Genomic DNA, 23,254 nt, shown 5'->3' on the forward strand with positions numbered 1-23,254 from the left:
CTATGGGGGAATTTCACTTTGTGATGATCGGTTCCCTGCTTCGGGAACCGATTCTTGCAAAACGACGATTTTCCTACAGCTGATTGGCGGTTTCAAAATGGCCACCGGGACGGATTCCTCACTGCATGGGCAGCGAAAATGGCCGTGCTATGGAGGATCTTCGCTGGACGGTGAGTTTCAAGCCCATAGGAACGCATTAATCGGGTTTTAATGCGTTTCTATGGGCTTTTAAATTTCGCTTTATGATGTTTTCATTCTACAGCGATTTCGCTGGAACGAATTAATATAATGCGAGGCACCACTGCACAGTGAATATCTAGGTGGGTAGCATCTGCTATCCAGCTTGCTTACCAGCTTGCTCGCATTCCAGTGCCACAAACTATCCACCCTCATTCCACCAGGGCATTTGTGACATCCATGACATTTCTCCGAGGGATACCCCTCACTGACATTTGTGACTCTGCTGCATGGTCACAGCTGTCCACATTTATCAATCGCTATTGATTGGACATTCATCAGAAGTCTGATGCTGCTTTTGGTTGTGCTGAGTAGTAATATTACTACTGTGCTGTACTATAATCTACCTTGGCATGACACCCTCCTCCGGGTAAGGTAACTTGTTAAGTCACCCAGAGTGTGATTCACAGAGGCCAGGAAGAAGAATGACGGGTTACCTACCTGTAATTCCAGTTCTTTAGTTATAGGATTCAATGGACTTCTGTGATTCATACATCTCAACCCGGCCTCCCCACTGTCACACCCTTCTTTTTACACAGCAGTTGACTTAACTGAAGGGAGAGCCTTGGTGCCAAGGTACATATACTGGGGGGAGGGGCCTGCACTAATGTATCTTTTTGCACCACAGAAGCGCTAGAATATTCCAACGAGGCTCCGCACATGTGTGGACCACCCATAGTGTGAATCACAGGTCCACTCAAAGAACTACAATTACAGGTAGGTAACCTGTCATTTTTCTTGAATGCCTCCAGTGTTGGAGTACTCACCAACACCAAAGGTAACTGGTTCCATTGTTGTACTGCTCTAACAGTTAGGAGGTTTTTCCTGATAGTCAACCAAAATCTGGCTTCCTTTAACTTGAGCCCATTGTTGTGTGTCCTGCACTCTGGGATGATCAACATCATTTACACAGCAGTGCTGCACAAATTTTATGTAAAATATATGTCCAGTCATTTCCTGAATAAAGGAACCTTAAGTTTTTTCTTCCTCACTGGTGACCTGTCTTTGCCCAGTTTCTGTTTAATTATATTCCATATACAATCCCTTGGTGATATAGTTAACTGTGATGACTGAAGAAAATTATGGAAATGCTATATCTTTAAAGAGCATTTGTACGCTAGAAGAGTTGCACTGATTTTTAGGGTTATTTTATGTTCTGTGTGGTAATTCAGGATTTCCTGCAGGTATTTCCTTTAGTGCTGCATCACTGTGTCAAGTTGATTTCTCAAGCAGAGTTTCTTGAAGTACACACTTGACACACCCTGAAACCATGTTTCCCATCTTTGAAGCTGCAAATATAGAAGAGAGGTTTTTAAAGGGAGGCCTCTTTCTTACCGGATCATGCACCCATAGGAAAATACAGGGGCACTTGCATGGTGCATGCAGCAAAGTGTTACAAATATCTGAAACCGACACAGTGACTCACAAGCCAGAGGGATCTGTTAAGTACTGTATACAAAAAGACTTCTCTGCAGTACTGAAAGACTTCCTGTTTCTTTCCTCTGAATAGCAGATTCACATGCTTTGAAAATTAAAATCTTTTCTAAAACAACAACAACACTATTTCGAAAGGGGGAACAGGAGTAGATGGCTATCAGTTGGAGATTTCAGGTTGCTGGCTGCCAGAGCCATAGCTAGCCATTTTGGCACCAGGGGCAAGCAGCCCCATCTCTCACCTACTCCACTGTGAGGCATAGGCACAAGCCCCCATGAAAAGGAAGAAGAATGTGATAGCCTACCAAAATAAAGTTTATGCTTTCAAGAGAAGAAAACTGAATAAGGCCAAGAAGTGTTGGTGTTTATTTTCTCAACATTCACCGTTAGTTTCTCATCTAAATTTGGGCGGCCTGGGAGAAAGCCCCAGTTGCTCTGTGGACTACAATACGCCTAGTGGTCCTCTGAACTTGTCCAGAGTAGTACATTATAAGGAGAGTTGGTGTGTCACCAGAAATGAATGCATGCACACACACGTGAACTTTTAAAGTACAGTACTATAGGTAGTGTCTAGTTGCAAATAGGGTAAGCTCACTGCATCAATGGAACTTGCGGAGCAGGTGAGTGATTGACTTAACTCCCCAGTGATCCAACGGACTTTTCATATTTAGGAATTTGTTACTGGATTTCAGCCAGGCTATACCACACATTACCGGGGGGGGGGGAGGAGGAGCCGGCAAAGCACCAGACTACTTGCCATCAAATGTAAAAATAAATGTTTTTTTTTTACAGGTTTGTGATAGGCAAGAGTTCACCAAGTCAAGCGCCTCCCCAGCCATAAGAGCTTTGCATGCGAAGTGGCGGAAAAGAAACCGGCAAAGATCGGGCCCTTTCTCTAGACCTGGTAGATCTGAATAATGATGACAAATGCCGACCGGAAACGAAGGCGATCAGGAGGAGGAAGGAGACCGGCTCCGAGTCACCTTTTTTTTTTATTGCAGTGTTCTGTTGCTTAAGCGACATCGGCTTGGAGGAGCCTGAATAACAGGAAACCCACTGTTGGGGCAGGCAGGGCAACCCAAAGCGCCGGACCTCCTCGCTCTCTAGGCGGCTGCAGTGTTTGCACTGCAGGGACTCTGAGAGCGAGCGAGCGGGGGCACCTCTTACCTGTCTGCTCTCTGGCACCTCGTTCTTTCCACCTGCTGCTTTGTTCGTTAAGGTAAGCAGACATGGCGGGGGGCCCCGGGAAGGAGGGCAGGGTCTGTGTGGACCCCTGTTGTGTGCAAAGGGGGGGGGCGCGGCGCTGGCTGGCTAGGCGGCGTCCCTTCTTCTCGAGGTCTGGATGCTTCCATGTCTTCCTTCAGGAGAGAAAGTGGTGGTCCAGCGTCGCCGTCGCGGAGAGCCGGAAGGAGGGCGCCCCCTGCGCGGGGTTTTGCTTCGCGCCTTTGTCGCCTCGGCGCCTTGTGGCGTCGCCCCTCGCCGGTGCCCGCTTGACCCGGAGCTGCGGCGGCGGCGGCGATCGGCTTGGGGAAGCGAAACCACACGGGGACCTTGTTGCCCGCTTCAAGGGCAGTAGTGACGGCCACTTCTCTCTGCCTTTATTTAGTGTTTCAGGCTGCACCGGCGTCTCCCACCCCGCGAAATAATGATGGCTAGAGACCTAGCCCGCACGGAGAAGCAGGGTTCTGCGTTGTTCTGTGGCTGGCATGCTTATTTCTCCATCTTTCCCACACAGTTCCTTGTATGGGAGCATTCAGGAAATAATTCCTCACCAGACGGGTTAGGTTCCAGGAAGAGCTTTACTGCTGCATCACGAATCGTTGCTGTCATGGTTTTTTGAGGCTTCTAGAAAACTCCTTTTCTCCCTTTTTTCCTGTTGTGGAAGGGGAAAAAAAAAAGAAGGCAAAGAATGATCCTTGCCGGCACTTGCTTCATTCTTTCTTCTTGGGGCAGGAGAAGAGGGGAAGGCGCTTTGCCCAAGCACGGCTTTCTGTATGTGTGGGTTCGCTCTGTGGATCTTTTTGCACCGGATCACATGCTTTGCAGCCGAGCCAAAGGATTTCATCTTTTCAAAAGTAGAAAGATCTCTGGTGAGGAAGGAAAAAATACAGATTGTGGGCGTGGGAATTTTGGGTGATGTGCATTTCCCATGACATCATGTGATCTTTGGGAAGAATGTGATTCAGACCTGCAGTATTTCCCGTATATTTTCCTGTGTAATCAGTCTTTAACACTCTCTACTTACTTTCAATAATTTAATACACTGTAATCTAAACCAAATCCCTTATGAATACACAGTGGAAGTGAAGAACAGATTTAAGGAACTTGATTCGGTGGACAGAGTGCCTGAAGAATTTTTGATAGAGGCTGCTAACATTGTACAGGAGGCAGCAACAAAAACCATCCCAAAGAAAAGGAAATGCAAGAAGGCAAAGTGGCTGTCCAAGGAGGCCTTACAAATAGCAGAGAAGAGAAGGGGGGAAAATGCAAGGGAGATAGGGAAAGTTACAGAAAATGGAATGCAGACTTCCAAAGAATAGCAAGGAGAGACAAGAGGGCCTTCTTAAATGAACAGTGCAAAGAAATAGAGGATAATAATAAAAAGGGAAAAACCAGAGATCTGTTCAAGAAAACTGGAGATATTAAAGGAACCTTTTGTGCAAAGATGGACATGATAAAGGAAAAAAAGGTAGGGACCTAACAGAAGCAGAATACATCAAGAAGAGGCAGCAAGAATACACAGAGGAATTATACCGGAAAGATCTGGATGTCCCGGGTAACCCAGATAGTGTGGCTGCTGACTTAAAGAACCTCTTAATGAGGGTGAAAGAGGAGAGTACAAAAAATGGTCTGAAGCTCAATATCAAAATAACTAGGATCATGGCCACTGGTCCCGTCACCTCATGGCAAACAGAAGGGGAAGAGATGGAGGCAGTGACATGTTTCACTTTCTTGGGCTCCATGATCACTGCAGATGGTGACAGCAGCCACGAAATTAAAAGATACCTTCTTCTTGGGAGGTAAGCGATGACAAACCTAGACAGCATCTTAAGAAGAAGAGACATCACCTTACTGACAACGGTTTGCATAGTCAAAGCTATGGTTTTTCCAGTAGCAATGTAAGGAAGTTAGAGCTGGACCATAAAGAAGGCTGACAGTATTTATTTGGTGCTTGCAGTAAATACACAGTAAATGCCAGACTTACTTGTGCAAAGTTGTTTATTTTACTGGATTCCTTTTTAAAAGCAATACTGCAATCTCTAATCTTTATCTCATTTATTTGTTTGATTTGTATTTTATATTTATTTTCTCTTCTTCCTCAGGCTCTGACGATTACAATGGCTTTCCAGAAGAATATGGTGGATGAGCAACATTCAGAGTAAGAACAGGATCTGCTGCCATTTATTAGGATTAAGTATAAACTGAAAGTGCAGAATGCCTTAAAATGGAAACAAGAGTGCAGAACCTCTTTACCATTGCTATCTTAGAAGTAGTGCCATAAAAGACTGGATATGAGGCTATACGTATCTTTGGCTACCCTTGTGTTTCTTCTAATTCCTACTGCTATTCTGATATTATTTAAGTCTTAGGCATCTGACCAGAATAGAACGATTGCAACAAAATTGTATTTTCCAAAATATGATTTGTTCATTTTTGTGGTAACAGTCAGGCCTACAGCAATTCTTTGAATTCTGTGAACAATAGATAAATGAAGAATTGATGCTTTTGAATTGTGGTGCTGGAGGAGACTCTTGAGGGTCCCCTGGACTGCAAGGAGAACAAACCTATCCATTCTAAAGGAAATCAACCCTGAGTGCTCACTGGAAGGACAGATCCTGAAGCTGAGGCTCCAATACTTTGGCCATCTGATGAGAAGAGAAGACTCCTTGGAAAAGACCCTGATGCTGGGAAAGTGTGAGGGCAAGAGGAGAAGGGAACGACAGAGGATGAGATAGTTGGACAGTGTCATTGAAGCAACCAACATGAATTTGAACAAACTCCGGGAGTCAGTGGAAGACAGGAGGACCTGGCGTGCTCTGGTCCATGGGCTCATGAAGAGTCAGACATGACTTAATGACTAAACAACAGTTTAATATTATGCTCTAGGAATTGTTCAGACCTGATTTCCATATCCCAGCAAATTACGAGTTTGTTTGCCCAAGAAAGCACACAAGGTAGCTATCCAGAGTAACAGTATATCTGACACGTCAGTATTGTCAGTGGATTTTTTGCCACAAAATAGAAGCATTTTGGCATGGCATAATCAATTGGATGGAAATGCTGACTAATCAAAAAAACTGTGAATAAAACATTAGTATTATTTTCAGCATTTACAGGGGGAAATGAGAAGCTGTTTAATAAAGACTTAATTGCAAATATTATAGGGATGGCAAGGTGTGAGATTGCTAAAAGCTGGAAAAACACCCAAGAGCTTTCATTACAGACATTTTAATAGGATACGGCAAATGCTCTTGATGGAGAAATTGACCAATAAGATCAGAATATACAGAAAACAAATAAAACACAGTCACTTTTTCGAAACTTGGAAACCTTTATTAAAATACGCCCATGAACGAAATGAGAAGTCACATGATTTAGGGAATAATATAAATTGCTCATTTTGTTGGTCAGTAACTTTCTAGAATAGAACTGGGAAATTACACTTTGAAATTAAGTGTAATTTTGTTAAATGATGTGAATAGCGTGTTTAGAATGTTAAAATAGTAAGTAAAATGAATAGTTAATTATATTATCTGTAATGGGATTGATTGTCTAAAATAATTTTTTAATTTTTTTTAAAGTATTGTCAGTGTTCTAATCCTATTTCTTCAGTCATCAGTGATTGACTTGTTTAAAGATAATTAATTGTATCCAATCTATGAATTCATACTAGCTTACTCTCTCCTTTAACAGGGAAACCTTCGTTCATGTTCCCAACCCACACCTTGAGAAGATGAAAAGTGACATCCTATATCATTTTGCCCTTGGGACTGGTACTCATGATTTTCCTGCCTTATTTGGAGATGTAAAGGTTAAAAAAATACACTGACTTTGCAATAAAGTAGGACTTGTTTTCCCCTTCCCCCTGAACAACTCTCTTCTATGAGATTTCTCTGGCATCAAGCACTACACCAGGCATAGACAGGTTTAAGGCTTGCTTTCGCTCTCAAAGTCCAAGTTATTCCACCTGGAGTCAGATTCTGAAAAGTAAAGAGGGTGGGGAGGCACACGGTGTGGGAGGTTGAATGGTATACTTGTCTGGGCAGAATTAGGGGGCTCCACAGCCAAGCAGCTGTGGGAGTGCACTGCCACTTGACATATATGTGCACTACTGATGGGGGTATTCACATACGAATATGAATAACCCCACACAGGTGGTGATAATGAGGGTCCAGCCCCATGGGGCCAGGCGGTCCACTCACCGATCTGCCGCTGCCGTGGACACCGTGATTCTTCCAATGGCTCCACAGACTGCAATCGGCTAGCCACTCCTGGCAGGAGGCGGGAGGACAAAACTTGCTGCAAGGTTGAAGACTGGCTCACCAATCACGATCCGCAGAGCTATTGGAAGAATCGCGATGGCGGATTGGTGACTGGACTGGACTGCCCCATGGGGCTGGATCCTCATTGTCACCACCTATGCGGGTATATTCGTATTTGTATAGGAATGGTGCACATTAGAGATGGGGGTATTCGTATTCGTATAGGAATACGAATACCCCCATCTCTAATGTGCACCATGAGTGGTTTGTGTCTTGACTATCAGAGGTGTCAAGGCAAAGAGGGTGTCAGGAAGAATCACTCTTGCTCCCTCCTCTATATTTAAGGCTCAGAAAGCATGCCCTCACAAACTGGAAAAAATGACACCATCAGATGGTATGAAAATAAGTACTTGCCACCTGCCTTCCCTGAAGTTGTTGCTTGTAGGTGTAGAACAGAAGGATTTGCATATTCCTAAGTGATCCAGTTCTTGTTCCTGCTTAATCCAGTCTTTTGTTGCTGGGCACTCAATTGTGGGTGGCAAAAGCTTTGACAGTGGGAGGATGAAAACAGGATTGGTAGAGAGGTTCAAATAGGTAAGAGGGTGGAGAACCTGATGGAATGAGCCTGTTTGGCTGGTTGGAACTGGAGTAGGTGAAAGTGTTAGGGTGGGTAAGAACAGTAGGGAAAGGGTGAAGAGGTAAGATTATAGGGAAAGGTGTGGGAAATGGTCATGTTGGGTAGGTATGGTAAGTGAGGAAACGATGTGGAAAGTTGGGTTGGGCAGGTGAAAGTAGGGTGGGATGGTGAAGGGAACACATTTATGTGGAAACAACTAATGCTGTAGCTTAAGGAAGCTTGGCGCTAGGCATAATAGCAGTGTAATATATGTGTAAAGCCCAAGCAGGCTTGGCTTGCAAGAGTAGCAATGTAGAATTTAACCTTTCCTGCCAAGAGTAGTGAAGTGCTGTGCTCTTCCAATTTTTCAACATTTTCAAAGCCATGAATTATTCTCTAGAAGGTCAATCAGATAATGAATATTGAGATGAGGGTTAACCATTCTGAAGCAATAAAGTGGGATGCCTGATGTGCATAATGTGGGGAAGAGAAACCTAGAGAATACAGACAGAGATCCAAATGCGATGATCAGAATTGATGTTATTATAGCCTATTTGTTCGTCTAGCAGTGGGATTAGAGCGCTTTCCATGATCACATTATCAATAGCAACAATACTAATACATTTGGGGAATAAAAGAAAGTGGAAGGCAATAGAAGACCCATTTTTTTTCCTTAAATGCACCCAGCTGCTGGCAAATGTGATCTCTCTCCTTCACCACCTTACCTTTTAATTTTGCACCTTTTCTCCATACTCTCATCCTTTCTGCACCCAGTCCCTACTCGAGTTTTAAAATTTTTCTTAAAATCTATTGCTAACTTAGTGTTAGTGCATCTCAGAAGGATGTATAATAATTCTGACAGTCTTCTTTCTCTCTTTAATCTGCTTAGTTTGTATGTGTTGGCGGAAGCCCTTCACGGATGAAAGCTTTTATTACCTACATGGCTGAAGAGCTAGGAATTGGTGACCCTGGTAGTGACTATCCCAATATATGTGCGGGAACAGATCGGTATGCCATGTACAAAGCAGGTCCTGTGCTGTCAGTCAGTGTAAGTAGTCTAAATACTTATGCATCTGAGGTGTGGATATCAATGTCCATTAAAAAAACACCTTGGGATCAGGGTATTAAAACATATGTGTGTTACTTAAAGTCTTATAAATGCACCTGAATTGTACAATTTAAAATTACTGTATTTCAAAAGGAACATGATTTCCCATATGATCAAGGAGTATTTTCCATATAGTCTAGGAGCCTAGAGTCTTTCTTTCCCAAGCCGCAGGCTACCATCCTCACAACAAACAGCTTTTGAAAATTATTTTGTTTGGAATGGGGGACCAGAATCAGCTTTTGCAAGACAAAAAGTCATTTTTCCCCCTGAGAATTTAAAAGCCATCGGGAATGAAGAAAATAAATCCTTGAATTCCAGACATATTTTTAATTCTATGCTGATAAAGATTTCAGAATAGTTTGGTTTTAAATCTACCATTAAAATTAAAATGGAACCACTTGTGATTTAAACTGAGATTTGAGGTCTGACTGACACTTGCCAGGGCTAGTGGGTATTGCAGTACTAAATCACATGGGAGGTACCACTTAATCCACCCCTGCCCTTGAATCTTATGCACTTGGCATTTCATTCTGGTGAATGGTGGGGAAAGCTGTGAAAATTAAAACATTGATAGTTCACTCAATTTGCAGAGATTAGGTTGGGATAGAGCACAACATGGTAATTCAAACCATGTCTGAGGACTGTCTGGAACATGCATGTTACAAAAAATGTGCATAAATCATTTATACAATTTTTTTCCTAGCACTCTTGAGTATACTTCAAGCAAACTATCAGTGAAGGTTAATGTGCCCATGAGATATCTGTTTATTTTCCAGATATTCAAAAGAACACTTTTGAATTTTATTATGGGAAATTAATTCAATAGTAGATAGAACAATTGTATTTTAGGACCTTGAGTGAAGCAAAAGGCGACCAATGTAGACATTAAAATGCTCTAATATTTTGGTAATGTCTTTTGCTTATACTTAGATAACATATCAGTATCGTTCCCACCTCAGCCATATTTCTACATTTACTCTTTGACTGGCAGAGGCTTTATTCTTTCACATTGTATTATGTCTATAAATGGAAAACTCTCACTTTGGTCACTTTTTGACAACTTTCACTTTTGTGTCTGTGGCCTACAGTCATTTTCATGTTATTATACACAGGTTCAATAGACCAGAGGTCCTCAAACCCTGGTCCATGGCCTGGTGCCGGTCTGTGGCCTGTGCTGGACCGGGCTGTGGAGAGAGACCGCCCCCACCCCCGCACGCACTCCCCCCTGCATAGCTTGTTTACACCTGTGCATGAGCGTATGTGCCTGCACGAGCACTGCACCACCCTTTTACACATGCGTGCGAGTGCACTCCTTTTTAGTCTGCGTGTCTAAAAAGGTTGGGGACCGCTGCAATAGACCATCAAATGGGGGAGGGCATGAAATTTTTGTTATGTACCTATCTATCTGTGTAGGTTTCACTAAGATCCTGGTCACACAAGGAACATGTTTTCTTGTTCTGATACTTTCCATACCTCTGTTGTATTGAATCATGTTCATGTGGTTTATATCCCAGGATGAACATCACAAAACATTTAGCAGCACTGTATCGATTTATTTCCTCCTATTTGGATTGTTATGGCCAACTACACTATGGTATCAGTTTATATTCTGTGTTGGTTCAAGGGGCAGTTTAGCCCCTTGATATAGACACACACACACACACACACACACACACACAGAGAGAGAGAGAGAGAGAGAGAGAGAGAGAGAGAGTTGTGTGTGTGTATTTTAAAAATAATATTTATTGTTACGTCAATATATCAGAAATAAGTCTCCCTCTAAGGTGGGTGACTGCATGAATGCACTTGACTCTGCATCCCATCCGCGCAGCTTTCCTCTTCCCCCGTGCACCCACAACTTTTGTTTCCAGCCCCTTTTATTCTTGTTGCAATGGAATTCCACATGTGTGGGTGCTGTTTAGGAAAGTGTCCCTCTGTGGCACTGGCTGCTCCTGCTGAAATTCATTGCACACAATGGACTTGGGATATCCACGCAACAGTGCTGGCAGTCACCCTTCCCTGTGACATTGGCATACCAATGTTTCAGTGTATATTCCCACAGGAGAGAAAAAAAGATTATTTGCCTGTAATGTAATGGCAGCCACCACCACACCCCAGTGACATACTTTTACCAACATATTGATGTATCAGGCATGATTTTTTAAAAAAAATATCCGCAGTGCCACCTTCCTGACTTTGATTCTAAATAGAAGCAGAGCAAGTAGAGCACACAGACAATCCTAGTAAGGAATGCACCAATACAACAACGGTATAAAATAACACAACCTTCCTGGCAATGGGGTAATGTTCCATAATTACACTGCTAGCCAGGAAAATGTCTCAGTCTTGACTGTGTCATGTGACCAGGAAAAAAATACTGACATAACCAGTGGATAACTACATAACATTTCCCTCATGTGAGCAGGGCCTAAGTGTGGAAGTGGGCTTGATTTCACCATGTAATAGAAAAAACTACTATGAGTTCGGCATGTGCAAGTCATAGGAGTCATTTACTGCAAGCAATACTGCTGAAGAGCTGTTCCTTTAATTTCAGCTGTTCTCATCTGTATTTGCCACTTAACGTCTTTCTTTGTATTTACTTCTTTTTTGGAAGATTGAACCTGCCATTTTTAATGCTAACATTTCTAGGGGAATATATATAAAATAAAACAGTGAAAACAGAAAAGCAAATATGAAAATAATGTGTATGCCATTTAAAGAGCAGAGTACAGAAGTAAAAAAGCAAAGGCATGTTAAAAAGAGTACAACAGCTGGGGAGGGATATTCTGAAATTGGGGCATTATAACTAAAATGACCCACTCTGTGGTCACTGCTGGCCTCACCCTTGACAGCAGTGGGATTAAGAGATGGGTTTCTAAGAAAAGTCTGAATATATAAGCAGGCTTGTGTTCCTAGACATTGCAAAGACACTTCAGATACAAAGTGTAATTATGAAGTGATAACTGTACTTACAGATAATTCCCCATTAGTTACTGTTTTGGATACAGTATGTTATTAGTGGAAGTATGTAGTACAGGATTTGTATTTTTCCTGCTCCCACTTTAGTGCAGAGAGGATGAGAAATGATCCCACATACAATCTCTCTATTCTTTGTCATGCACATATACATAATCCAGAACACACTGTGCTACAAAGAGAAAATTTATTATACAAATAGGTTAATAATCTTTGTACTTCTCTTCCCTTTTCATTTCAGCATGGAATGGGGATCCCTTCAATTGCTATCATGTTGCATGAGCTTATCAAGCTGCTGTATCATTCCAAATGTTCCAATGTAACAATTTTTCGTATTGGCACATCTGGTGGAATAGGTAACTCTACAATTTTTATTTTATTAAAGTAAAAATGGTTTAAATATTCACAGTTATTCATTTGCATTGTCTAGATGTAATCAGGAAACAGATAACATAGTATGCTTGAAATGCAGGTTTGCCACCAGGATCTGTTGTGATCACCAAGCAATCTGTTGATGCCATGTTTAAACCTCAGTTTGAACAGATTATTCTGGGGAAGTCTGTATTTCGCAACACAAACTTAAATGAGAAGCTGGCTGAAGATCTGATGGAGTGTGCCAAAGAATTGGATCAATTCAACACAGTTATTGGGAATACTATGTGCACTCTGGACTTCTATGAAGGTAAGACTAGTGATGTACAACCATACAGTATTGATATGAATATCAAAGCTAGCACAATCAGTACATTTGGATAATTCATCAGAGGGAAGGTGGGATACTCAGCAAGGTGTATTGGATAGAATGACGGACAAGGATTCAGGAGGCCTAAGTTTGAATCCCACACTATCTAGGAGTATGGAACTAAATGTCTCACTTTAACTTGAAAGCCCTGTTAGACTTGTTATAAGTTGGTTCTAACTTGATGGCATATAGTAACAAGGATGGGATACCTTATGAATGCTTTCCCATGAAGAATAATCTTTGTACAGACAAAACCTTGCACATGCAAAACAACACCCCCAGTGGAAGTCTAGTTATGTATTTTTAAAGATTTCTTTCCCTCAATCACTCGATCTCTCTGTGTCTCAAACTATGGAAGTCCATTCAATGATGTAATTTTCCCAAACAGTATTCTCAAATATTATGGTCTAAAAGCAGGCTTATGTTTTTAGTTACTGTTTATGTGAACTGAGGCTTGGACTGTAACCTGTCAATTTTAATTAAATTTATATAAGATAAAAATGGCATGTCACACACGTGGCATACACCTGAGTTATAACAAATGAGTGGTCCCACTGATCTAGGGTTGAGGGTGAGGGGAGATATAAGAGGCAAATGTGTTGAATTAAAACCCATTGTGAATTAAGCCCCCCCCTTTTTTTAATGGTGAATTTATTTTTTATGAATTATCCCAGAGACCTGAACATTCATACCAAAAGTAGTCACAGTGAGTTCACCATGGGTATGTTTGGGGACATAATATCTCTAATTTACTATATTTATTTGAGATATTTGGTGGATATCATGGATCAGGCTATTGAGTGAATATATTGTGTTACTCAGCCAATGAGGCCAGCATCCTCGTCCATGGAGCACAGCAGCAGAAACTTGCTCAGTTCCATTCTGCCACTGGAGATAAGCATTGTTATCCAGGACAATATTAACCTATGGCTGGGCCCCTAAGCTTTCAGATATTTCTGCCCACCTCCGGCACTTCAGTCTTTCATCCCACTACAGCTGACAGCCTGACCCTGGTACAGTAGGTACTACATCACAGTACATAGCCCTATACCCATTTTGAGGGTCTCCTGAAGACTACAAGTGTGCCTTGCAACTTCTCAAGTTTTTTACATAATGACTGCTTGTTCAGCATATGGCTGTACGAAAAGGGATCGAAGGGAGTTTATAACATTCCACATGTAAGTGGAGAACTTTAGAACAATACACATTTCATAGAAATTGACTAAAATAGATGGGAGGGTATATGTGAACTGAAATGAAGCATCTCCTGCCTCTTATTACTCTCACCTGAATATTGGAATAGAGATATGGACTAAAAATGAACCAGTAAGCAGTATGGCATTAAAGTGTGTGTGTGTGTGTGTGTGTGTGTGTGTGTGTGTGTGTGTATGTATGTATGTATGTATGTATGTATGTATGTATGTATGTATGTATGCATGTATGTATGTACTCCTCCCTTAATGACCAAGTTCTGTTCTTATGACTAGGTCATTAAGCAACCTGGTCGATAAGCAAAGAGCAATAATACTGTATTAAGGTAAAGGTTCCCCTTGACAAATGTCCAGTCATGTCCGACTCTAGGGGGTGGTGCTCATCCCCGTTTCCAAGCCATAGAGCCAGTGCTTGTCTGAAGACAGTTTCCATGGTCACGTGGCCAGCACGACTAGACACAGAACGCTGTTACCTTCCCATCAAAGTGCTACCTATTTATCTACTAGCATTTTTACATGCTTTTGAACTGCTAGGTTGGCAGGACCTGGGACAAGCGACGGGAGCTCACTCCGTCACGTGGATTCGATCTTACGACTGCAGGTCTTCTGACCTTGCAGCACAGAGGCTTCTGCGGTTTAACCCACAGCACCACCATGTCCCATACTCCTTAATATTGTATTAAGGAGTAATAAATCCCATGCCATTGAGAAGGGGCATGGTGAAAACTCAAGCACGGATCTATGAGGGTCACAAATCTGAAAGTTCATTAAACAGGTAGATTGTTAAGTGAGGAGTGCTTGTACAGGATTGCTATGGCACAGAATGCAAAGTGCCGTTAACCATTGGAGCCCTAGGGTGCCTCAGCAAAAAAATAAAAATAAAATAAAATTGATGGGCCCTTAATCTCTGTGGGGCCAAATCAGCCTTTTGAATAATATGGCCTTGGTTACCCCTCTGACAGCACTAAGTCAAAGGAATAGGAAAGCATAGACAAAGGCATAGGAGGGAGAAATGGGGGGGGGGAGAAGGATAGCTTGCAAGCAGGCTTATGAGTGTAGCAATGGGCATCCAGCCTTTTGCTTTCTTCACAGCTTTGTACAGGAGCTTAATACATTACAACCATCTTCTGTGTGAACAGCACTGGAGATCCTGATGCTTTGAAGACAGAAGCCTCAGCATCAGAACAGAAATTGTGACTGGAAGATGCATTTGTGATATTTCATGGAAATCTTGGGTCAGGCTATAGAGGGTGCTTTTGAGATCTAAACAAAGCTGTTGATACAGCTGAATTGTTCATAACTCTTCCATCCAATTCTCACCCAATCAAGCATGTTTCTAGAGTCTTGTCCATGATCACTGAATACATATGGATACATTTCATCCACTTGCAGGCCAAGCTCGCCTTGATGGTGCAATCTGCTCATACACTGAAAAAGACAAACTGCAATATTTACAGGAAGCTTACAAGGCTGGGGTCAGAAATATTGAGATGGAATCATCAGTTTTTGCAGCTATGTGCAATCTTAGTGGCCTCTCAGGTAACTAAAATTTATGTTTCAAATATAAAACAGTAAACAAAGTGTCCTGCAAGAAGCAGCAACAGGATTGTTATAATACTACTTCACGTTGTATACATGCTGAGAATTTTAGCTGAATTGTACTGGGAATATTTGGTGTTGTCATAGATGTTAAAACATAGGTTTTTTGTCGTTGGAGATACAATCTTGTAAAAATATAGGTCAGTATCCTAATACATAGGTACATGTGCATAAGTCCACCAAGTCACAGACATGGTATGTGGTAGCACAGGCCTACACTGACTTCTTAATTTGCAATAATTTGCTGCTGAAATTTATACCAAGGAAATTATGCCAGATTCTACTCACAGAGTACCTGAAAACCACTATCTCACACTATATTCCAGAGTTGATATACATATACTCAGTGCCATAATAACATTGACTCTTGGTTCTGAGAGAAAGGTGGAAATGACAAGCAGACAGTCTGTCATTCATTCATTCATTTAGTCGGTCAGTCAAATGAATAAAAGTACATGAACATATTGGCGGAACTCTTCTACTTGTGGAAGGGAAATTTCATTAAGTCACTAATGAGGTACTGGTTGAATTTCTGGATATACATCTGATCAGGCAAGCATTTGGGAATCCAACATTTTGTACATGATTTGACAGTCTCCTTTATGCAAACATATATTGCCAATATGGTCTGCTATCTCCCCCCATGGGTAGGTGGGGCTTGTCAGCCTTGGAAGGCAGCCCATCTAGGAGAAGGAAAACTCTGATTTCAAACCTCCGCTGCCTTGTGGCTATATCCACTGATGGAAAAGGCTTCAGGAGTTAACCTTGAGGCAAAATCCGGAGCCAGAGTCCCAGAGGCAGTTCGTGTCATTCTGGCAACTCCTGCGACGTTGCTGGAACCAGTTGTATTGGCTCTTGCCTTTCCACTGGACTATTTCAGCCACGTGGAGAGGGGGGATTTGCTGGTTGGGTAACAGCCTATCCTCCATATTATTTTACCCAGGCTTCGTGCTCTGGAGAGGACACTCATACAGAACGTGTTATCACAGTCTTTTGAGACTGAAGGGTGCCTAAGAATTGCCAATAGGATTCTGTTCATTAATTTTTCCCCCACTGTTGCCATGTTTCTTTCCTCAGCCAAACATGCATCACAATTCAATTTCTATGTGCAATGCTTCAAATTGGTCTGTTGCTGGAAGATATATATTGCTTTTTCCTCTTACCCCAAGATGTAATTTAGGATTTGGTCCTTTTCAGTTCTAAAGAATCAGTGGGTCTTATCTGAAAGCATTTGAAACCCTTATTTTGACATCTGTAGAAGTTCAGTATAGAGCATCAAAGCTAATAAGCCATGGTGGGTTTTGCCAGGAATATATTTAGAATGGAAGCCTGACCCAGTTTTCCAAACCAGACAAGAGAGGAGTCCTTAAGAGTTGGGGCACTTGTAGCCCTCCAGATCATATTGAATTGTAACTCCCATCAGCTGTAGGCAGCAGAGGTAACTGTGAGGGATCATGGCAACTGCAGTCCAGCAACATCTGGAAGACGCTGCCCCCTCCTATCGTAAGTATTTTAAGTCTTCAGCAACAGAAGTTCTAGTCTTAGCCATGGCTTCACAATGCTTGGTTTTGAGCAAAAAGATGGGATGCTGACATTGCAGAAATCACACTACCTGATGATCTTCTCCCTGTTCTGTTTGAAAGCAAAGGGGAAATAAACTTTGGGCCAGTTCATTCATGCGAAATGTCTTTCTATAGTTTTATCCTCTTTGTGAACTTGCTGTTATTTTCCCTTGCTAGTTTTAACCACTCTTATCTGTGTAAACATGAAACCCTTTTAACCCCCTCAGTATTCATAAGGATACTTTAATTTAACTTGAGGAATGGCTTTTGTGATTCTTTCTTTCAAGGTGCTGTGGTATGCGTAACACTTCTGAACCGACTTGAAGGGGATCAGATCACCACACCTCACGATATACTGAAGGAGTATCAGACAAGACCTCAGAAATTGGTGGGACATTTGATTAAGAAATACTTGGGGAAACAGTGACCACTCTTTTCTTAATTCTTTGTACTGTGTGTTTAAGCACCTTATCATTTGTACTGAATTTGTTCTGATCATTACATCATGGAAATATGTATTTCTGGGGGTTTTCTTTTAACATCTTTAATACAGTGTTGCCCCGCGTGACAATGACCCCGCTTGACAATGAAATTGCTTTACGATGCCGTTTTTTGCTGATGGTTCCAATGTGCAATTTTTGTTTAACGATTATTTGGTCCCTGCTTCGGGAACTGTTTTTTCGCTTGACGACGATTAAAAACAGCTGATCGGCAGTTCGCAAAATGGCTCCTTGCTGTTTTCCGGACCAATTCTTTGCAAGACAGGGATCGAAAATGGCCACCCTATGGAGGATCTTTGCTGGACAATGAGGTATTTCACCCATTGGAATGCATTGACCAGTTTTCAATGCATTCCAATGGTTTTTTTTCACTTGACAATGATTTCGCTGTACAGCGACTTTGCTGGAACACATTATCGTGGTCAAGCGGGGCACCACTGTATTGTGAGACTGCAGGTGAATAAAACTGAATACTGATCCCATGGTTATGGGATCCTACTGTAATGATAACACTGTAATTTATTTTATTTTAAAAAAAATTACCCCACCTTTCTCCTAAGGTGGCTTGCATCATTGAAACACAATATTAAAGCTAAAACCATTGAATTATTCAGATATTCAACAAATTAATAAAATTATATATACAAATTTTTGGTGATTGTTACCACACTTAGGCTGTGATGATCCTATGCATATGTTCCTGAGAGTGAGCTCTTAAGATTTATATGTAATGGACTGTATATGTCCTGATAACCATGAAGGATGTACTTAATTGTGATCTGTGCACTTAAGCCTGTTCCTGTATAAACTATTCACATAACCATACCACAATTTTATGTCTAGAAAACCTGAGATCTACAGCCTAAATATAATATGCACATTAAATAAATCTCTATAATTTTGCTTCACCTGTGTTATTTCTGCTTGAGACATAAACCACATACTTTACACACAAAGGGTCTTTAGTTCAGTCTCCTCAACAGGATTTCAGCCAATATCTAGTTTGACCCTGCTAATGTCTCATTTCTTTACCATGAGGAGAAGGGGAAGGGTAAATGAAATGAGCTATGTAGATACGTCATTGACAGGAGAGTGTGAGACTCTGAGCTCAGAACTCAATTGGGTACTACAATTTCTGGTTGAGAATGTGTTCCTCCTCTATCTGAGGGAAGAGGAGAGAAGCACGAAGTATGAAACTCCTCCCAAGCACAAATTTATTCGTTAGTTCATCGGGGTTTTTTAGACAGCCAGAGGCGGCAGTGACTGCTGCCATGCCACCACTGCCGCAGCACCACCACCGTGCTGCCGCAGTGTCCAGCTGGCCTCCACTGCTGTGGCTTGCAGTAAAGGACACTGGCTGCCCTTTGCAAAGATGGAGGCTGTGGTTTCATTTAGGCTAGGAAAGCTGCAGCGTTGATCTTTGCAAAGGGCAGCCTGGATTCCCTTAAGGCGGGTTAAGGGAATCCAGGCTGCCCTTTGCAAAGATGGACGCTGCAGCTTCCCCACCCTAAAGGAAGCTGCCTCACCATCTTTGCAAAGGGCAGCCAGTGTCCCTTACTGCAGGCTGTGGCTGCGGAGGCCACCTCAGCAGGCAGTGATGGATGACGGTGGCGCTGGATGGTAGCAGCGATTAAAGTAGGGAGAGGAAGGGGATGGGGGATAGGCTGTGGGGGTGGGTGGATATGGGGCTGCCTGGTTGCTTAGTGGCCTGCCAAACAGTTGATCAGCAGTCCCATAGGCAGAATGGGAAGGCCATTGGAATAGGGGGATAAATAAAAATGGGGCAATATTCGTATTCGTATTCATCATATTTGTCGGGGTCTCTGGAACTGACGAATATGAATGGATGAATATTTAATGAATCAGCAATTTTTGACGAATATCGTGATTTGTTTTTTTATTCATCCCCATGTCTAGACACAATAATGTCAAGACCATGACCAGTGAAACACTGTAGGAAGGAATCCCTTGTCCTTACTATAGATCCACGTGTTCAAATTGTTCAGTACAGTACTTGTATTGATAGAGTGATTTGCTCCTGAATACTGGAGTAGCTATTCTGAGAACTGGAAATGGCGGGGGGGGGGGGGGGAGACAAATTTCCTGTTTATTATTCAAGAAATCCATTTAAAGGTAGTATAAGCAGGAAAAACCTTCTAGAGCTGTTTCTGATTCTGAAGGATCTTCTGGAAACCATGTCTCTGGAAGAAGCAGACGCTGCCCTTACAAGGGAAAGAAAGAAGGAAAAATCATGAGAGTTCCAATCTGCATGCAGATTTAGTAAAAAGAAACAAAAACATCTGGGCTATTTATTTGTTTATCATTCTTACATTGACGGAGACGATTTTCCACATGCTTAAGTGCTCTGTTCCAACATCTCACGTCTTAGATCAAACGGGCTGATTGTCTGGCAATAAAACCCTCTTACATATTCAGAAAGAACCTGAACGTTGTATTCTTTCTTCCAGCAGTCTTATTTTGCCACTCCATTTATGAAACAGTCTTATAACTATTTACTGCAAGGATAATTCTGTGTGGGTTACTGGCTTAATGTAAATATATTTACAAAGGAATAAAATTCCATATGATTACAACAGAAGTTGCCCTTTGGTTTCATTACTGGCTGGAGAGAGGGACAAAGGCCACCGTTGGTTGTTGTGGGTTTTTCGGGCTCTTTGGCCGTGTTCTGAAGGTTGTTCTTCCTGACGTTTTGCCAGTCTCTGTGGCCGGCATCTTCAGAGGACTGGAGCAGGAACTCCATGCTCCATTGTTGCTACTCCAAAGGTTTACTGCTTTACTGTATTACCGAGTGCAGGCCAGCTCACCCAAATTTCAGGAAGCATCAAGGTTTTATGAAAACACCCTTCTCAGAGCCTTTTGCTAGACATTCTTTTCTTTTTGTTAGGTGAAAACCTTTTCATCTGCACAGGCGTTTTATGCTCATGTTCATTGCATTATATATTTTATTGTGTGTGGTTTTTTTCTATTTTATGGTCAATGTTATGAACTGAAGCATGGCTAATACATGGGTTAAATAATAATTGTTTTAATTCCTTTTTTAAAGTTCTGTGTTCAGGTCACTGTCTGCTATTTTTTGGAAAGAGGTGGAACAGAAATAATTTTTTAAAAAAACTTTTATCTGCTCAATATGCACAATAATATGCAGGCCAAGCCAATCAGTGGAAGATGGCAACCCCATGACTGCAAAACTGAGCAGGCTTCAAATGGCAAAGCAGTATTTCTGTTCAGAAGGTAAAAACATTGCAGCTGTGCATGGGCTTCCCTAGCTGCCTTCATACTACGCCTGTCTTGTTTTGATCGGGGGCTGCAGAAGTTAATCAGTCTAACCAACAGATTAACAAACAAAATGGTTACAATAGATTTAGACTAGTAAGTGTGTCTAATATATTATTAAAAGTTAATGTGTTTATACAGTGGGGTCTTGACTTGAGAACTTAATCCGTATTGGAAGGCGGTTCTCAAGTCAAAAAGTCTGTAAGTCAAGTCTCCATTGACCTACAGTGCATTGAAAACCGATTAATCCCGTAACAGGCCGTTTTTGTTCCATTTTGGTTTTTTTCTGGTCTGTAAGTCAAATCTCAGTCTGCAAGTCAAACCTAAATTTTGCGGCCAGAGAAGTCTGTAATTCAAAAAGTCTGTAAGTCAAGGGTCCACTGTATCAGGGATGAGGGGACACATGGCCCTCTAGATGTTGAACTGTAGTTCCCATCATCACTTACCATTGGGTAAGCCCCACCTCTGCTTTATATTTTGGAGGTACAGTGGTGCCTCGCATTGCAACATTAATTTATTCCGCAAAAATCGCTGTTGAACGAAAACGTCGCAATGTGAAATAAAAAAGCCCATAGAAACGCATTAAAACGTGATTAATGCATTCCTATGGTCTTAAAACTCACAGTTCAGCGAAGATCCTCCATAGCAGGGCCATTTCTGGTGCCTCTTAAGCGAGGATTCCATCCCAGAAAACAACGGGCAACCATGTTTTTTTCCTGGTGGCCATTTTGAAACCACCGATCCGCTGGCCGAAAATGGTCGCTTTGCGATGATCGGTCATTGCAAAGCGAAATTCCCCCATAGGGAACATTGCAAAGCGATCACTTTTGTGATAGCAAAAAATGTGTCCCAAAGCGATTTTGTTGCTAAACGGAGTGATTGCTATGCGAGGCACCACTGTAGTTGTTATTCTAGTATGTCACTATAATAGGACTTGCTTCACTGGAATATGATGGCAGTCAGATACTGTTTGATGTAATTATGTTGTGAAGGCAGATTTTCCCCTTATGTTTTAGAACAATCTGATGAAATCATGAGCACTTGCTACTCATCAATCATGAATGGTTTGTATGACATCCCAGTAATAGGGCCACGCCACAGTAATATTTAAGTGTATCAATATACAGTAAGGTCCTCTGGCATTTGTCGCTGTGTGGAGCTTCTTTGCCCTTCCCCTGGGATAATGCGAGATGTGATATTCGCATCAGCTACCCTTAAAAGGATGCTCCCCCATGTGTTCAGTGTCTTTCGAGGCTTTTTCTTGTGTGTGTGTGTGTGTGTGTGTGTGTGTGTGTGTGTGATTTATTTATTTTTACTTATAAAACATTTAAGTAAACGGTGTCCTTGTTCAAAGATCAGTGCCTTGAGTTGGAATAATGAGTTAAAGAACAGTATTGAAAAGGAAAAAGAAAAAAGAGTCCACTAACTAGCTGTGAAATGGGGAGAGAAGAGCTCACTAAGCATTGAACCTAGAATTGCTTAGTACAAGAATCTAAACCATGGCATTCAAACACATATCCACTTGGGCAGCAATGAGACAAGAGATATTCCCCTCCCAATTCCTTTTTGTTGTGTGACACAGATAACTTACAGCAGTGGTTCCCAACCTTTGGTAAGCCAAATGTTCTTCGACTGCACTTCTGAAAAGCCTTCATCACCAGCTGTATTGGCTGGGCTTTCTGTAAGCTGCAGTCCAAGAAGACTTGGCTTACCCAGGGTTGGGAGCCCACTGCTTTACAACATCTGATCCTTACCAATTATGAATATATGTAAGCCTGTTATCAGCCTACAGCTATACAGGTACACTTCCCAGGTTAACATATTAAATGAGTGAGCATTTTAAAATTCTCTCTCTCTCCCCCTCCCTCCCTCCCTCCATATGTACGCGTACGTGTACACACACACATATACACATGCTGGGGAGAGTTTCATTGCTTAATCCCTTCTCTGGGACATATATTAATAAACTGCAAAAGCAACATGTATTATTGGTATTGTTTCCTGGTTATATCTCCCTATTTCTATAGGGAAAAACCAGAGATCTGTTCAAGAAAATTGGAGATACTAAAGAAACATTTTTTGTACAAAGACAGACATGATAAAAGACAAAAATGGTAGGGACCTTACAGAAGCAGAAGACATCACGAAGAGGCAGCAAGAATACACAGAGGAATTGTACCAGAAGCAGAAGATATCAAGAAGAGGTGGCAAGAATACACAGAAGATACCAGAACGATCTGGATGTCCCGGACAACCCAGATAGTGTGGCTGCTGACCTTGAGCCAGACATCTTGAAGAGTGAAGTCAAGTGGGCCTTAGAAAGCCTGGCTAACAACAAGGCCAGTGGAGCTGATGGCATTCTAGTTGAACTATTTAAAATCTTAAAAGATTATGCTGTTAAGGTGCTACACCCAGTATGCCAATAAGTTTGGAAAACCCAGCAGTGGCCAGAGGATTGGAAAAGATCAGCCTACATCCAAATCCCAAAGAAG

The 23,254-nt window shown here is 41.8% G+C and overlaps 2 protein-coding genes across 8 annotated transcripts in view; one reads left to right on the forward strand and one right to left on the reverse strand.

The window, feature by feature from the left end:
• Nucleotides 1–2,965, reverse strand: part of SUN3 (Sad1 and UNC84 domain containing 3) — a 67,307-nt gene extending 64,342 nt beyond the window's left edge. The window contains exon 1 of the mRNA XM_073003869.2: nucleotides 2,839–2,965. The gene's annotated coding sequence lies outside the window, so the exon portion shown is untranslated. The remainder of the gene's footprint in view (nucleotides 1–2,838) is intronic.
• On the forward strand, nucleotides 2,624–18,371 carry UPP1 (uridine phosphorylase 1). 7 transcript variants are annotated; one of them, XM_073003873.2, is made up of 8 exons: nucleotides 2,624–2,890; nucleotides 4,995–5,050; nucleotides 6,586–6,703; nucleotides 8,660–8,818; nucleotides 12,096–12,210; nucleotides 12,327–12,536; nucleotides 15,200–15,346; nucleotides 17,256–18,371. In XM_073003873.2, exons 2-8 carry the CDS (start codon nucleotides 5,010–5,012, stop codon nucleotides 17,393–17,395), a joined length of 930 nt encoding a protein of 309 aa, XP_072859974.2. In that variant the 5' UTR covers nucleotides 2,624–2,890; nucleotides 4,995–5,009; the 3' UTR covers nucleotides 17,396–18,371. The 7 variants fall into 7 exon arrangements, with proteins under 7 accessions (XP_072859974.2, XP_078233710.1, XP_078233712.1 ...); XM_078377584.1 differs by having other exon boundaries at nucleotides 2,798–2,890; nucleotides 6,586–6,665; XM_078377586.1 differs by having other exon boundaries at nucleotides 2,799–2,890; nucleotides 4,995–5,846; nucleotides 6,586–6,665.
• The last annotated feature ends 4,883 nt before the right edge of the window (nucleotides 18,372–23,254 follow it).

Source organism: Pogona vitticeps, chromosome 6, assembly GCF_051106095.1.
Source record: "Pogona vitticeps strain Pit_001003342236 chromosome 6, PviZW2.1, whole genome shotgun sequence".
Taxonomy (NCBI): domain Eukaryota; kingdom Metazoa; phylum Chordata; class Lepidosauria; order Squamata; family Agamidae; genus Pogona; species Pogona vitticeps.

Coding starts and splice junctions, on each gene's coding strand:
- UPP1 (XM_073003875.2), top strand. CDS start 3,666: ATGTGTGGGTTCGCTCTGTGGATCTTTTTGCACCGGATCACATGCTTT. Junction 8,819..12,095: donor GTCCTGTGCTGTCAGTCAGT/GTAAGTAGTCTA, acceptor TTTTCATTTCAG/CATGGAATGGGGATCCCTTC. Junction 12,537..15,199: donor CACTCTGGACTTCTATGAAG/GTAAGACTAGTG, acceptor ATCCACTTGCAG/GCCAAGCTCGCCTTGATGGT.